General features: G+C 43.1%; 1 protein-coding gene across 2 annotated transcripts in view; it reads right to left on the bottom strand.

Annotated features, from left to right (window-relative positions):
• Positions 1 to 12,729, bottom strand: part of pnpla8 (patatin-like phospholipase domain containing 8) — a 51,518-nt gene extending 38,789 nt beyond the window's left edge. Inside the window, exons 1-2 of one of the 2 annotated variants that reach the window (XM_060914616.1) lie at positions 12,495 to 12,729; positions 8,131 to 9,387 (exon numbers count right to left, since the gene is read on the bottom strand). In XM_060914616.1, coding sequence (XP_060770599.1) covers positions 8,131 to 9,330 — 1,200 coding nt within the window. In that variant the 5' untranslated portion in view covers positions 9,331 to 9,387; positions 12,495 to 12,729. The remainder of the gene's footprint in view (positions 1 to 8,130; positions 9,388 to 12,494) is intronic. The other variant, XM_060914617.1, reaches the window with a different exon arrangement.
• Positions 12,730 to 16,272: the final 3,543 nt, after the last annotated feature.

The following is a 16,272-nucleotide window of genomic DNA, read 5'->3' as shown; positions in this document are numbered from 1 at the left end:
TGTGGATACATTCATTCTGTTGCGCTCATCAGTAAGGATGTGATTCATGGCGCTAAATCCACGTTCACACTCTGATTATCTACAATGTATCTATTTGCTGTGGATGTTCGTAGGGTTGCCAACTTTCTCATATCCAAATGAGGGACACTTTGTTCCGGGTGCGGACAAGTACCGGTACAGGCCCTGTACACGCACCCCAGCGCCCCAAAATAGTTACAGTACCGAATCGCCTTTAGGTGAGTGTTTCAAATGTAGGCCACTACAAATTCATTTCTAAAATAGAGCTTTTAAAAATTAATAGACCAATTAATGGATATTTTTAAGTAACTTAATGCAAAATAACAAACAATTCTAATATCATTGTCTCATTTTTCTCTTTTAAACTTTGGCCAAATAATTCATCAGGCCATATTTATGAAGGCAATGTCATAAACTGAAAAATGATTTGCTGTAGCTGTAAAACCCTGATATTTGCTTAATTGTCCATTTGAAAACCCTAAGAACCTTCTGCAATGCTTCATAGCAGAAGAAGAAGAGAGAAAGACATCACAAAGGCAGGAGTGAGGCAGAAAAGCTCCCCTACTATAGGCTGAGGTCTATCCTGTTTCGGGAGGGTTTTTTTAAGCTATCTGCTATCCTTATCGAACAGTTAGGCTGTATCCACTGGCTGCACCATCTGCTCTAGTTTAATTTGATTCCTATTTTGTCAGTATAGCTTAAAAATTCAGGATATGGCAACAGTGAATGGTTTTAAATCGCAGATGACCGCGACTCGCTGTAATAGCGCTTCTCACGGCAATTATGCGATTTACACCACAGCATTGTAGTGAGGGGCAGGATCTGTCCCTGACGGGACAAATTAAAATTACCCAAAAAACGGGATGTCCCGCCCAATACGGGACGGTTGGCAACCCTAGACGTTCGTGAACATCAAAGCTGCCACTTCGGGTCATTTTGAAAGTGAGTGCAATGTAGATCATAGAAAACTGTGTCACAACATGCCTGTCATGTAAACTTTTTTTTTTGGTTTGTTTGTTTTATTGACGGGGTTTGTCCCCGAGGATTTTTTTTCAGCAGAGATAAAAACCGGGGGGGGGGGATGATCCCCCCCCAGCAAATCGCACCCAGAGCATAATTTTTGGCAGCTTTCTTATCAGATGGCGTTACCACTGGCATGTGACATGACGCACTGTGCTGATATATAGGACACACCAAGTATATACTGAATGGTGGAATGAAAAGCTTCATCATATGTTGTTAAAACATGAGGTTTCATTTATTACCTCCGCCAACTTTATTAGAAGAGGTTAATGTTTTCACCTCTGTTGTTTGTTTTTGTTTCCAACATACCCCAAAAAGTAGTGAACGGATTTTGATGAAATTTTGAGGAAAGGTGGGCCATGGGCCAAGGAACAATTGATTAGATTTTGATACAAATCAAGTCATGAATGCAGATCCAGGCTTTTTTTTTGGTCTGTTCCCAACGTAACTCCAAAAGCAGTGAACAGATTTTGATGAAATTTGGTGTACAGCTTTAGTATTATCCTAGGTTCAAGTGACTTGATTTTGATGTTGATAACATGTGGCTTGGCAGAGGTATGGACTCTACCAAGTGGCCTTCTAGTTAAAGAAAGCAAATGCCAAATGTAAAGCTTTGGGCACAAATTAATTTGCTTGAAAACAAATGTTTGTTTGTCAGTTAAAAGTTTCATTCAGGCTTTTCATGAATTCAGTTCCATAGCTTTACACCAGTGTACCTCCAAACATTTCACAATACAGTGATACTGATAGGTCAGCCTTTGCCGTCTGGCTTCGTTAGGGGTGCCGTCAAACAATTATATATTCTAACATTGAAATACATAAAATGAATTAAAATTCCAAAAAACGATAGTTACACTAATGCAGATCATTGCCGCCTCATGCATCATCAAACTTTGTCTCACGGCCCCCTTTCCCATGTCACAACGTCACTGCCGGGGTCAGCGTATGGTCAGCATGACTACGTATATTTTATATGAGGGTGCCTTGAGGATTTGCATACTTCTGAAGGGTGCTGTGACTGAAAAAAGGTTGAGAAATGCTGTGATAGGTCGTGTGGGGCGGGGGGGAAGAGAAACCCGGATCATTTTTATTTATGGCCATGACACAGGACTTTGTGTGTTTCAATGAGGACATGTCTTGCTATAGATAAACACTCCCTAGAAGTAGTGAGAGAAGCAGAATCATAATACTATCTGATGTACTTTCTTCTTCTTCCCGCTGCTCCTGTTAGGGGTCGCCACAGCGGATCTTTTTTCCACATATTTGACTTGGCATAGGTTTTACACCAGATGCCCTTTCTGATGCAACCCTTCCCAATCTATCCAGGCTTGGGACCAGCACCAAGTATGCACTGGCTTGTGCAATCCCAGTAGCTGGGCATTTAAAGCCTCGGTCACAACCGGCCGTACGTGCTCCTACGGCCGGTCTACGTGCAAAAAACACGTGCAAGAAACACACAGAGGGCGCGTGTGACGTGCTGATTTTCGAGCCGTAGACTGGCCGCAGAGGTTCTTTGTCATGTCAAACAAACTCTACGGGCGCTTACGTTTTTTTCAGGTTGCAAGACAAACTTACGGCCAACGTGCGTCTTTCTCCACGAACAAAAAAAAACACAGCGATTTGGGAAACGCCAAAAATCGCACAGCCAAAAAAATCGTACGTCCGGTTGTGACCTACGCTTTACCTAATCTGGATGTCTTTGGACTGTGGGGGAAACCGGAGCACCCAGATTAAACCCACACAAGACACGGGAAGAACATGCAAACTCCACAGAGAAAACCCCCCGGCAGACATGAGGTTCGAACCCGGAACCTTCTTGCTATGAGGCGACAGCGCTAACCACTGCACCACCGTGCCACGCAGTATATTATGTACTATAAGAATGTTAAATAAATACAGGACAAGGCTGATCATTCCTGTTTCCGGTTGAAAGTACACAGTGCGCATTTTGGCTGCTGCTTCTTACCAGAGCTTTTTTTTTTTTTCCTCCCCTTTGTTTTTCTTTTTCTGATTGTATGGTTTGATGTTTGTTCTTTGTGTGAATGTTTTGTCCGCTAGTTGTGGTGTAGCTCCAGACCCAGTTTTGGGCATCGGTTCTCTCCAGGCCTTTGGCTGCTGTGGGTGATGCCTGTGCTACTCACGATGGACTGCAACGAGCTTGTTGCTCTTTTTAACATCCGGGTTTGTCCAGCGCTTTGTGCGTCGGTGCTTCTGTGCTCGGTTTGTGGATCCATGGCGCAGTGTTCTGAGCGATGTTACCCAGTGGCGTCGCGGCAGCTATGCAGGCGGTGTGGGCAGCTACGCCACTGGAATTACATCCTGACCCTCTTTTAGTGGACTTTTTTTTGGTAACTGTAAAGCAACCTTGGGTGCGAGAAAGGTGCCATACAAGTTGAACTACTACTAATTATTATTATTATCATCATCATCATCGTCATCATCATCATCATCATCATCTCCAAAAGCAAAACACACCAACATTTGTTCTGCTTCTCATTAAGATACTATTGATACGGAGCTCAGATATCAATGCGCTGCCGAAGCACGCAGAAGGTGTTAGTACGCCTGTCAGTATAGTGCGGACTTTCCATAGCATAGAAAATCGCTACGTTTCAATTTGTGTAACTGAACTTGTTTCATATCACTGGTCATATAAACCTATGTAAACAGGAAAAACGCGGAAGAGTTTGGTCGCATCTAACTACAGCCCCAAAAAATACCGTTGGCCATGCTGAGCCTAGCTACATTGCTAACAGGAGTGACAGCGCGTCTGACTGCGTCTGACTGACTGGGAGGTCGCACAAAGCTCGGAGAGGTACGGAGCAGCTCGTCTCAATTCAGATAAGAGCATATTTCATTATGGAAGTACGGTGGACTGTTCCTTTAAAGCTCATAGGCAACGGTTTTAAATTTTATGCACGTTTGAAACTGTATATGTTAAAAAACCTTCTGTGATTTTCTTCTGGTCCCAAGAAGTATTGTTAATAAGTAATAATTAAAATAAGTTAGCGCAGATCGCGGCGAATTTCTGTTCGGCTATTTTCGTGACCACTCGGCGCGTGACGTCATTTAAGCCAAACAAACCGCTTGAGTTGAGTCCACTTCCATTTACTTACATTGCCGTTCGGTTTGAGTGCAGACGTGCGTTCAGGATTGTCCAAAGAAAAAGCCCATGCCTTATTGTGCAGTGAACTGTAACAATGGGACCGGTTCAGGAAGAAGTTTTTACCTTTTTTTGAGAGAGGAGAAGAGGTGGAGAGAGTGGGTTGGCTTTTTCCGGAAGAGATGGAGCGAGAGGATTTACTTTTTCTAAAAAAGGAGGAGAGACGGAGCGAGAGGGTTGGCTTTTTCCGAAAAAGGAGAAGAGGCGGAGCGAGTGGGTTGTTTTTATTCCAAAAGAGGAGACGAGGCAGAGAGAGTGGATTGTGTGCGTGAAGCCAGAGGGTTGGCTTTTTCCGGAAGAGGAGACGAGACGGAGAGAGTGGATTGTGCGCATGAAACAAAATCAAGCAGTCAAAGAAGAAACGGAGCAGCAACGCTTAAGCAAAAGGAGAAGATTGGAGGTAAACATTTTTACTTTTGCTTGCAATTGACAAGTCAAGAATCCTGAGGGATCCTGTACAATCATTGTGGAAATGAGACAAAGGGATATTTCCTCACTTAGAGTCGGCTATAAATAGTACAATGCTGTGGATGGCAGGCTAATGTGGTCTACCGGCGCACTGTCAAGTAATCATTCCCTATATCCACTAGGGAGGGCGGTTTAAAGGCCTCTGCATGCTCTTGCGACAAGGCTTTCGCAGATAGCTTTTCGCAGACAGTTGTAATTTATCGTTGAGCGGGGAGTAATAGGCGTGCACGATGTTATTCACCGGCACAACGCAAGGGGGCGCGAAGTCGCTAGGAGTAGTTGGTGGGTGTGGTTAGTGGAGTGTTTATCCTCCGGTTACTTATAATGACTAGAACTTTTTTTTTTTATAATGACTCGAAGTGGAGTCGTATAGATGTACGTACTTCCTCGATCAACCACTCTTCGTGCTGCTCCATCTTCGCTCGTGTTTTTAAAAATGGCGGTTGTGAAAACAAAACAAACCGGGAAAGTAGGGAAGCGGAAGTGCGTGTACAGCGGATGTAGAGTGGACCAATCAGAGCCCTCTTGTCTGCGACGCTGTCTGCGAGGCTTCTGCGGTGGTCACAATTTTTGGGAGGTGTGCGCAGAGCGTCTGCGAAGGTGGGGGGGCCTACGCAGACACTGTCTGCGACGCTATCTGCGAGGACTGGGTTGTCAGCATAAATTGGCCTTAACTCTTTACCCCTTAATGACGACATATGACGACCCCGTGTATATCCCTTAATGACGACATATGACGCCTTGTCTAAAACCTTGTCAAAACCTTGTCTTTAGACTTTTTTTTTTGTAAATATGTTCTAAGGGTGAACAGTATATACATATACAAGGGTGGCTGTAGCAACTGCTTTAAGGGGTAAAGAGTTAATTATTCTTCAAAAGGGCTCTTATTCAGTATTACGACGAAAGTAGGAATTTATCATAACTACCAGGATAAATCGTTTGGGCGCGAGTCTTGTTGAGGTCCAGGGTCACCGCGATCAGAGTCAGCCGAGTTGCTGTCCGATTCCGAGGCTGCACGGTCAAACCAGTGAGCCACATTCATCGATTGCTTCGCAACAGCCATAGGTTCATACATATATGGTTTCACCTCTCGATGTTTAATTTGGAGAGTTCCTACTTCAAAATCGCTATCAGACATTTTACACAACCTCTCACGACCAAAGCCCGTACACGTGTGCTCGCTTCGCAAGTAAACACAGAGCTGCTCCCGGTCTGTTTGGCTTGAATGACGTCATGACGACGGTCCCCTGGCAGTGAAAGTGCGCGTAAGTGAGATGTAAACAAGGTTTCGGAAATTGGGCAAACCAGTATATTTTAACTGTTTTATTCATTTTTAGGGTGCAAATTAGACACTAGGAAGATTGAATTCGCTTTTTGGGTCGTTCTTCTAGATAATAAAGTTGATATTCTACGTTTCACCTCCGACCGCTGCCTATGACCTATAAACAGAACTTGGACTATGGCAATCGCGCCACTGATTTTATGTCGCTGATAAGGTGAAGAAGTTTTCTGTGAAGGGATGTTTATTTAAAAATTTTAGAAGGTGTCTCCAGTGTCAGCACTTCAGGGGTAAAGTAATAAAATTTTCCAAGGCACAAGAGCCTTCAGGACAGAAAGCTCTGAATTTTGTCGTTTCTCTGCAACATGGCGAGTTGCGTATTCACTTCATGAGGGAGGAAACAGAAAGGGTGGTGAGGGAATGGCTGGTTATAGCTGCTAATAAAAGCGATAACAGGAGATAACTGGCTTCGAAGACATTCCACAACATTAAATGCAAATATACAGTGGATATAAAAAAAAAAAAAAAAAAGGGTACACACCCCATTAAAATGATTTTTTTATTGTCAGAAAAACCTATGAGACCACGATAAATAATTTCAAAACTTTTCCCACCTTTGTGACCTATAACCTGTACAATTCAACTGAAAAACAAAAAAAGTTGTTAGAGAGAAAAACAAACTTACAATAAGCTGGTTGCATAAGTGTGCCCACCCTTAAACTAATACTTTGTTGAAGCGCCTTTTGATTTAATTACAGCATTCAGTCTTTTTGGGTCGGAGTCTATCAGCCTGCCACATCTAGACTTGGCAATATTTGCCCACTCTTCCTTGCAAAAGTGCTACAAATCTGTCAGATGGCGAGGGGATCTCTTGTGCACAGCCCTCTTCAGGTCACCCCACAGATTCTCAATTGGATTTAGGTCTGGGCTCTGGCTGGGCCATTCCAAAACTTTTTTGGGGCCATTGTCATGCTGAAAGATGAAATTCCTCTTCAGCTTCAGCTTTCTAGCAGACACCTGAAGGTTTTGGGCCAAAATCGACTGGTATTTAGAACTGTTCATAATTCCCTCCACCTTGACTAAAGGCCCTGTTCCAGCTGAAGAAAAACAACCCCAAAACATGATGCTGCCACCACCATGCTTCACCGTGGGGATGGTGCTCTTTTGGTAATGCGCAGTGGTGTTTTTGCGCCAAACATACCTTTTGGAATTGTGGCCAAAAAGTTCAACCTTGGTTTCATCAGACCAGAACACATTTTCCCACATGCTTTTGGGAGAGTTTATATTTTTTTTGCAAAATTTAGCCAGGCCTGGATGTTTTTCTTTGACCCTACCTCATAGTCCAGACATACGGAGAATACGGGAGATTGTTGTCACATGTAGTACACAACCAGTACTTGCCAGAAATTCCTGCAGCCCCTTCAGTGTTGCTGTAGGCCTCTCGGCAGCCTCCCTGACCAGTTTTCATCTCGTCTTTTCATCAATTTTGGAGGGACGTCCAGTTCTCGGTAATGTCACTGTTGTCCCATATTTTCTCCACTTCTTGATGACTGTCTTCACTGTGCTCCATGGTATATCTAATGCCGTGGAAATGTTTTGTACCCTTCTCCTGACTGATACCTTTCAACAATGAGATGATGCTTTGTAAGCTCTCGGCGAACCCTGGCTTTTGCTGGAGGAGGCAACTGAGTAAATGTCTGAACTTTATTTGGGGTTAATCAGAGTCATTTTAACTGATGGCAGGTGTGAACCCAAGAAGACTGAATGCTGTAATTAAATCAAAGGGTGCTTCAATTAAGTATTAGTTTAAGGGTGTGTACACTTATGCAAACAGCTTATTGTACTTTTTTTTTTTAATATGTTTTTCTCCCTAACAGATTTGTTTTTCAGTTGAATTGTACAGGTTATAGGTCACATTAAAGGTGGGAAAAGTTTTGAAATTATTTATCGTGGTCTCATTTTTTAACATCAGAAAAACCTATCATTGTAACAGGGTGTATACACTTTATATCCACTGTAAACAAATAAAAACTATGACGTGTTGCTCTCTAATTAAATTATCACAGTTGTTGGCAAATTGCTAAAACACTTGCTGTTATTGGAAAATAATCAATTTCAGGGTGATCGTGTTCCTGTGTTTTATTACTTAATTATTAACTATTTACATGCCATGCAGTACCTTCTCTCTTTGAAGCAGTAGTCTCCTGGCCTTTTCCTCTGCGGCTTTCTGCTCCTTATTCTCCACCACTTCGTTTGGTTTTGAAGCAGTGTCTTCAGGAGGAAGACTTTTATCCGTTTCTGGTAATGCATGTTTTGGTTCCGTCCTAAACCTGGGAACTAGGGGGGCAATGTAGTTCCCTACAAATGCCTGGACGGTAGGCTTGTACGTCAGGTAATGTCCGAGGCCTTTTTTAGATGAGGAGGCAGAACCTGGGACTGGAGCAGATATTTCAGTCGGTGTCTGGTCCTTTACATGCAGATGAGAAGGTGTGTCCTCAGCGCTCTGGTGGCACGGGTCAGGTGTGCAAGTGGATGACTGGTCGGAACAATCTTTTGCCTCGTTCTTCTTTTCTTGATCCATAGTAAAGCTGCTAAAATAAGAGTTTACGTGGTGCGCCAGGGAATTATAGGTCTCATCCAAGTTGACACTAAAAGAACCCGGGTGGAAGAGATGTGTAGTCTGTCTGGAGGATGTGAAGCTGGGAGGTGGAGGTGCTGATTTTGATGCTGTGGTTGTAGCTGGTCCGTATGGTTTACTGGTACGAGACTGAGAGTTCTTTGATTTTACTTCTGCTTGGACATACTGAACTGGGACAGAGGTCTCAGGAATACTTGTGTTCGATGGTGAGGTTGAAGGTGACGATTGAGGCTGAGATACAAGCGTTGGTGTAGATGTAGCCAAAGCTGATCCATTCCTCTGATCCTGAACAGGTGTCGTCTCTGCACCTACAGCGCTGTCTCTGGAACTGGGTTTGAGTCGCGCTATCCTGGAGAAAATCTCTGCTTGCGTCCCACTCACGGCTTTCGATACAGATTCCAACGTGTTCTTGAGTCGGGACATATGATAGCTCTGGTTAAAGGAACCGAGGCAGGCTGAGGTACTGAAACTGGAAATGCTGGTGTACAGCAAATCCTTGTGCTTGAAGGAACTAACTCGGCATGGACATAGTCTCCAAATACTGCTCTTCTGGCTGTGCTTCCAGTTATGGTGGAAATCTCGGATTCTGTAGTTCAGAGGCCTTTTGAAATTAATTTGGCCAAATGAATTATAGAATGGTGAGACTGAAAGAGTCACAAACCTCTGGCCTTGTGTGTACCACAAATGTATTGCCTTATTCAGAGACAATAAATATGAATCTGAAAGCCATATAATGGTCATGCCTTCATTTCAGTGACGTTAACGATCAGAAAATGCATCCTTGTATTGCAGAGACACCTGTAAGGGGAAAAAAAATACTTCAATTCTTATTCCTGATCACACAGATATAATTATGCAGTATAGTTGCCTTTTTTATTATTATTGAAGAACAATCAGCAAATCTCTAGAGTGAACTGAAATGAGAAACTACATGTGTTCAATGACCTTTTGCCATATTAGTCAACATATAATTTAAGGACGATGCCTTCACAACTTGAATATTAGTCTTTTTCATTAAAATGGGACCTTCAATGGTGTCCAAGATTTATTTTGCAAACAAAGTCTGAGTGTACGGTTTGGTTAAATGTTCCCACAATGCCATTCGACTACCTGCTGATAACAGAACCACGGGGATTTAGCGCTGACTTATTCTCTACCTAAAGAGAGAGTGATGCAGCAGCACTTTAGTCCTGTCCAGCTCTCTCACTGCTTACAAAATACCGACAAGTCATGGAATACAGATTCACAGAAAATAAAAAAATATAATACAAAAAGTACGGATCTTTTATTCACGGATGTGATATTTTCCGTGAAATATCAATAGTAAATTAATAAAGTAAACATGCAGGCAGGATATTTTAATTATGAACTTCGGCAGTCCAAACATTTGTTTTGGACTTCTTAATTTGTTTTAGCCATGATACATCATCTGTTCGAAATCCGTAACCAATCCGCAATATACTGAAATGTCCGTAACTACGCCGTATTTTGTCTCATCTCATTATCTCTAGCCGCTTTATCCTGTTCTACAGGGTCGCAGGCAAGCTGAAGCCTATCCCAGCTGACTACGGGCGAAAGGCGGGGTACACCCTGGACAAGTCGCCAGGTCATCACAGGGCTGACACATAGACACAGACAACCATTCACACTCTCATTCACACCTACGCTCAATTTAGAGTCACCAGTTAACCTAACCTGCATGTCTTTGGACTGTGGGGGAAACCGGAGCACCCGGAGGAAACCCACACGGACACGGGGAGAACATGCAAACTCTGCACAGAAAGACCCTCGCCGGCCACGGGGCTCGAACCCGGACCTTCTTGCTGTGAGGCGACAGCGCTAACCACTACACCACGGTGCCGCCTGCCGTATTTTGTATCCTTTTTTATTATATTTCTGTAATCTGTGACCTAGCCACTTTTTGTCAACCACCCCAGCTCTCTCTCTCTCGATTGATTGCTTTATTCCTAAAAGTAAAGAAGATATTAATAATAATAATAATAATAATAATAATAATAATAAATCAAAACATCGTCAAAAACAGAAAAGCATAGCCACAAGGTAGTAACATAATAATGTTCAGAAAGGATTAGGAAGTAGTAAATAACTTATCAAATCCTGAACCTTTATACCACCGCTAATCAAACGTCACTTTCCGCCATAATAAACTATATATACACAAAAGAAAACAAAAGCAACAAACAAAAAAGAAAACATACCAAGACATACCAACATGGTATAATATTGACCAAATTAAAATCATATATACAGATACTTATGTTATACATACACACACACACACACACACACACACACACACACACATGTATATACACACACAGTACATATATTCTTTACACTAAATAGGCTAAATAATGTTCCAAAACTAACTTTCATTCTAATGGAATTTACATTAATGTGGCATTGAACACAGCTGGGAAATAGTCATTGAAAAAAAGAAGCTCTTGCTTTTTTTGTTCTTAGGAACAAAATCCAACCGTTATCCCTTATGGAAAGAAAGAAAGCACAACATTATTCATCACACACTTGTGAAATTTCCTCTCTGCATTTAACCCAACTGAAGCAGTGAACACACACGTGAGCAATGAGCACACACACATACCCAGAGCAGTGGGCAGCCATGCTAACAGCGCCCGGGGAGCAGTTGGGAGTTAGGTGCCTCGCTCAAGGGCACCTCAACCCAAGGCCGTCCCATATTAACCTCACCGCATGTCTTTGGACTGTGGGGGAAACCGGAGCACCCGGAGGAAACCCACACAGACACAGGGGGAACATGCAAACTCCGCAAAGAAAGGCCCCCGCCGGCTGCTGGGTTCGAACCCAGAACCTTCTTGCTGTGAGGCGACCATGCTAACCACTACACCACCGTGCCGCCCAAGTTGAGATTGTTGATTTCCCCCCTTCTTTTAAACAACACCACTGTAAGTGCACTAGGAATCACAGATCCACTATCACAGGTTCGATCCTGACCTCCAGTAACTGTCTGTATCAAGATTTCTATGCTCTCTCTGTAACTGTGTGGGTTTCTTCTGAAACATGCCAGTAGGTAGTCTGTCCATGTTCAAATTGCCTCTACGCGTGCATGCGTGTGCGCACATGATGCCCTATGATAGACTGGCATCCCATTCAGGGTGTATTCCCACCTCCTGCCCAGTGTTCCCAGGACAGGATCTGGATCCACCAGGATAACGTGGTTATTGAAAATGAATGACTGTAACTGTGCTAACCCCCATGTGATGTCAGAGAGCCACACAAGTCCTAACTTCTTCAAAGGAAGAATGAAAATACATCAGCAACCAACAAATGCTCTCAGACATTTCAGCATAAACATGTTGCATGTGCTTCAGGGTGGACTTTTTCCTTTAACCATCACCAGGCTGGTGTCCAGATGGCATTTAGAGCTTATAACTTGTACACTGTAGACAATTAAAAACAATACAGTGTGATACAACAGCACTATCATTGATGACACACCGTTTATGTAGAAAGATAGTTAAATAAACAAAAACAAAATAATACATACTGACTCACAGCAGCTGATCCGCACCTTACAGCAGGTACAGCACTAACCCAACAACCCGGCAGCTTCAGCCCACACCACTCAGCAGGGGGAGATCAGCTACAAAGTCGTTCGCCGTAAATAATAATAAATCTGGGTTTATTTAGCAGTAAACTGAAATAAATAACCGGGTCGGGTCGGGTCGGGTCACACACTCAGCAGCGGCGAACTGTACTGTGCAATGCTACAGCTAACCGGAACAGCTCCTCTTACACTCATCCCTTACACAGCTCCACTCTTCATATCCGCATAGTTTAGATTCTTCTTATTGGTTATTCTATTTATATTACTACTTTTGTCTTTTTTTTTTATTCTTCTATCTTACCTGTTCAAGCAGCGACCAGCACAGCGCACTCCTCACACCGAGGCCGAACTCACCGAACTCATTCTGATTCTTTACGTTTATACATTAATCTCACTTATTAATCTCACTTATCTATGAGCAAAACAATCTGAGAACACAAACCTGTCCCCGGAACAGTGAGCTGAAAGCCTTAAAAGCCCAACGTCGCCATGCCGAGGTCACTGAAACTGACAGTCTCTCTGCGGAAAATAACATCACGGTGGGGGAAAACAAAGGTGATGTCATTTGTATTCGCGCACCTGATTGGCTTCTGACGGCGCCTGACTGCAGGGCCGAATGCTGATTGGCTAAAATGAATGGCATTACATTCAGGCTTGACCAATTGTGTAAACTAACTAAAATTATAAATTATATCGTGTATATAAGTTTCTCTCTCTCTGCCTGTCTTTCTCTCTCTCTCTGTCTCTCTTTTTCTCTCTCTGTCTGTCTTTCTCTCTCTGTCTGTCTCTGTGTGTGTCTCTCTCTCTCTCTCTCTGTGTGTCTCTGTCTGTGTGTGTGTGTGTGTGTCTTTGTCTGTGTGTGTGTGTCTTTCTCTCTCTGTCTGTGTGTGTCTCTCTCTGTCTGTGTGTGTCTCTCTCTCTGTCTGTGTGTGTGTCTCTGTCTCTCTCTGTGTGTGTGTCTCTCTGTCTGTGTGTGTCTCTCTGTCTGTGTGTGTCTTTCTCTCTCTGTCTGTCTCTCTCTCTCTCTCTCTGTCTGTCTGTCTGGCTGTGTCTCTCTCTGTCTGTCTGTGTCTCTCTGTATGTCTGTGTCTCTCTCTCTCTCTATCTGGCTGTGTCTCTCTCTGTCTGTCTGTGTCTCTCTGTCTGTCTGTCTGTCTCTCTCTCTCTCTCTGTGTCTGTGTGTGTGTCTCTCTGTCTGTCTGTCTGTCTGTCTTTCTATCTCTCTGTCTGTCTGCCTCTCTCTCTCTGTTTGTCTGTCTACTGGATATGTCCCACACTACAGAGGAATTTTCACCTTTTTATAAGTGTATTGTATTTAAAGTAGTTCTAGAATTTGAAAATCGCCTTTGCATGTAACGATGAATACTAATATTAGTATATTACAAAAAAAATTACTCAATGTTTATCCATTATGATTTTAGAGGATTTTCTGCGATAGCCCACGAGCAAAACATCGCGCCGCGATCACGTGACCGATGACGTCGTAAATTGACAAGCTAGACAGCTCACTGCCTGTACATACTGTGACTGTGAGTGACAATTCGCGGATCTACGGATTATTTCCACTGTATACGATGGTAAAAAAGTGTGTAGTGAAAGTTCATTATGTCTACCTATTGAAACTATTCTTTAAATTCGTTTCTTAAGACAAGGATTTTTTTAAGATGTTACCTTGACAGTTTCGGCGATAAACTTCCGCCTTCTTCAAAACAGTCACCAGATGTCGAGTGGTGACGTGCCTTATCAGCTGATGTTACTCTAAGGAGGCGTGAACGTCCTGCCCAATTCCTGCCCACACTGAACCACCGGGAAAACTCCCGCTGGCCAGTCCGTGTGTGTGTCAAGGTAACATCTTAAAAAAATCCTTGTCTTAAGAAACGAATTTAAAGAATGGTAAAAAAGTGTGTCGCGTACAGCTGTTCTAAAACCAACAAAGACGGAGTATCTCTGCATCAGTTCCCTGATCCTGATCAGAATAATGGATACGATCTCGCTGAGTGGAACCGGCAAGTAAAGCGGACGAGGGCAGACTGGTGCTAGTTGAAGGCTAGTGCACATTTATGCTGGTGAGTGTAAAGGGAAAAGTGTTTTTTATAGTCCATGGGAGAATCTTGAGGCGCGCTTTGAACGAGCTTCCCGAACCTTTAGGACAATTAAAGGGTTCTTTAACTAAACAAGAACTAGACGATCCCTGGACGAGTTCCTGCTTTGCACTTCTACGATACAGCCGTGACTGTCCCCATTCAGGCCCGCATTTTTCTTCTCCCCAAGCTCCGAATGCACACAAAGCAGACTTTGACAGCTGCAGTCATTTCCGTGTTGTTGGAAAGGCCGCTTGAACGCCATCGGTTCGCCCCAAATATACTGCCGATCACGACGCACATTTCGGCCCAGACCTCTGTTTAGTAGAAAAAATGTTGTGCATCGACTCACCTCGACTGGAACACGATTCACTTTCGTCTTCAGACACAATTTTGTCTGAATAATCGCTGTCTGATTCACTCATTTCGCTTGTGTTTATACTGGATGCTGCCATCCTGGTCAATTTACTACATCATCGGTCACGTGACTCCCGACTGGGATTTTCAGGAAATGCTTCCCAGAAGCTCGGTTTTGTCGCTCAAATACACCCTTTTGATGGGGAAATTTTTTATTTTTAATTTGCATACATTGAATATATACCCTTATACTACATTTTCATCAATAGTGGGTTCTAAAATTCTAGAACTACTTTAAACGATGAATAAATTATATTCCAGCAAATGTTCTGTAAAAGTCTTTCTTTTAAGAGTGTGTTGTAATTCTAACTTTTACAAAGCTTTTTATGTGTATAATTACAGGGTCACAGGCAAGCTGGCCTGCATTCCCCACAATGCTCTCACAATGTTTCTCTCATCAACTGCTGTTGTTTCTGTCATCAACTACTTTTCCAATCTATTTCATGTCTGTTTGTTAGTATACTAGTGTTTTTTTTTTTATTTTCCAAATTATTGTGGGTGGTAGAAAAGGGCAACTGGACTTGCTTGAAGATTCTTGAAAACGTTTCACCTCTTGTCCAAAAGGCTTCCTCAGTTCTGTCTGACTAATAGGGAGTATCAGATATTTATCCTCTCCTGGCTCAGAATCAGAATCAGAATTCTGATGACCAGCTCATCTAAGGTGTCACTGAGGCATCATGTTGGTGTGGGTCGCTGGAGGCTGGGTGTGGGCACCCAGCCTCCAGCGACCCACACCAACATGATGCCTCAGTGACACCTTAGATGAGCTGGTCATCAGAATTCTGATTCTGATTCTGAGCCAGGAGAGGATAAATATCTGATACTCCCTATTAGTCAGACAGAACTGAGGAAGCCTTTTGGACAAGAGGTGAAACGTTTTCAAGAATCTTCAAGCAAGTCCAGTTGCCCTTTTCTACCACCCACAGTTTACTATGACCTGGATGATTGAGAATCTTCACAGACATGTTTCCAAATTATTCTATTGGCTATGCCCAATGCTTGTGGAATGGCTCTGATCGATTTGCCCTTTTTTCAAAATGGCTTGGTTTTCTCCCATAGACAGATCTCTGGTTTTCATGTTGGTTTATCCTTTTTAACAACAAATGCAGTATTCACAGATGAAACCCAGGGCTCATATCAAGAGTAGACATTCAGAACTATTTAATTATTTAAATAATCAATCTACTAGGGCACACATTGGCAATAAGAAACATCTGCCCATCACTCCTTACAAATAGCGACCCCCCAGTGGTCAGTTCTTGCCAAGATACATAGATCACTAAAGGGACCAATGACGAAAATACTCATTTGGTTTTCTAACAATAACTCAATACTCATCTCATTATCTGTAGCCGCTTTATCCTGTTCTGCAGGGTCGCAGGCAAGCTGGAGCCTATCCCAGCTGACTACGGGCGAAAGGCGGGGTACACCCTGGACAAGTCGCCAGGTCATCACAGGGCTGACACATAGACACAGACAACCATTCACACTCACATTCACACCTACGGTCAGTTAACCTAACCTGCATGTCTTTGGACTGTGGGGGAAACCGGAGCACCCGGAGGAAACCCACGCAGACAC

Source organism: Neoarius graeffei, chromosome 2 (genome assembly GCF_027579695.1).
Source record: "Neoarius graeffei isolate fNeoGra1 chromosome 2, fNeoGra1.pri, whole genome shotgun sequence".
Classification (NCBI taxonomy): Eukaryota; Metazoa; Chordata; class Actinopteri; order Siluriformes; family Ariidae; genus Neoarius; species Neoarius graeffei.
The sequence above is the reverse complement of the archived record's forward strand: the minus strand, read 5'-3'. Positions and strand labels throughout refer to the sequence as shown.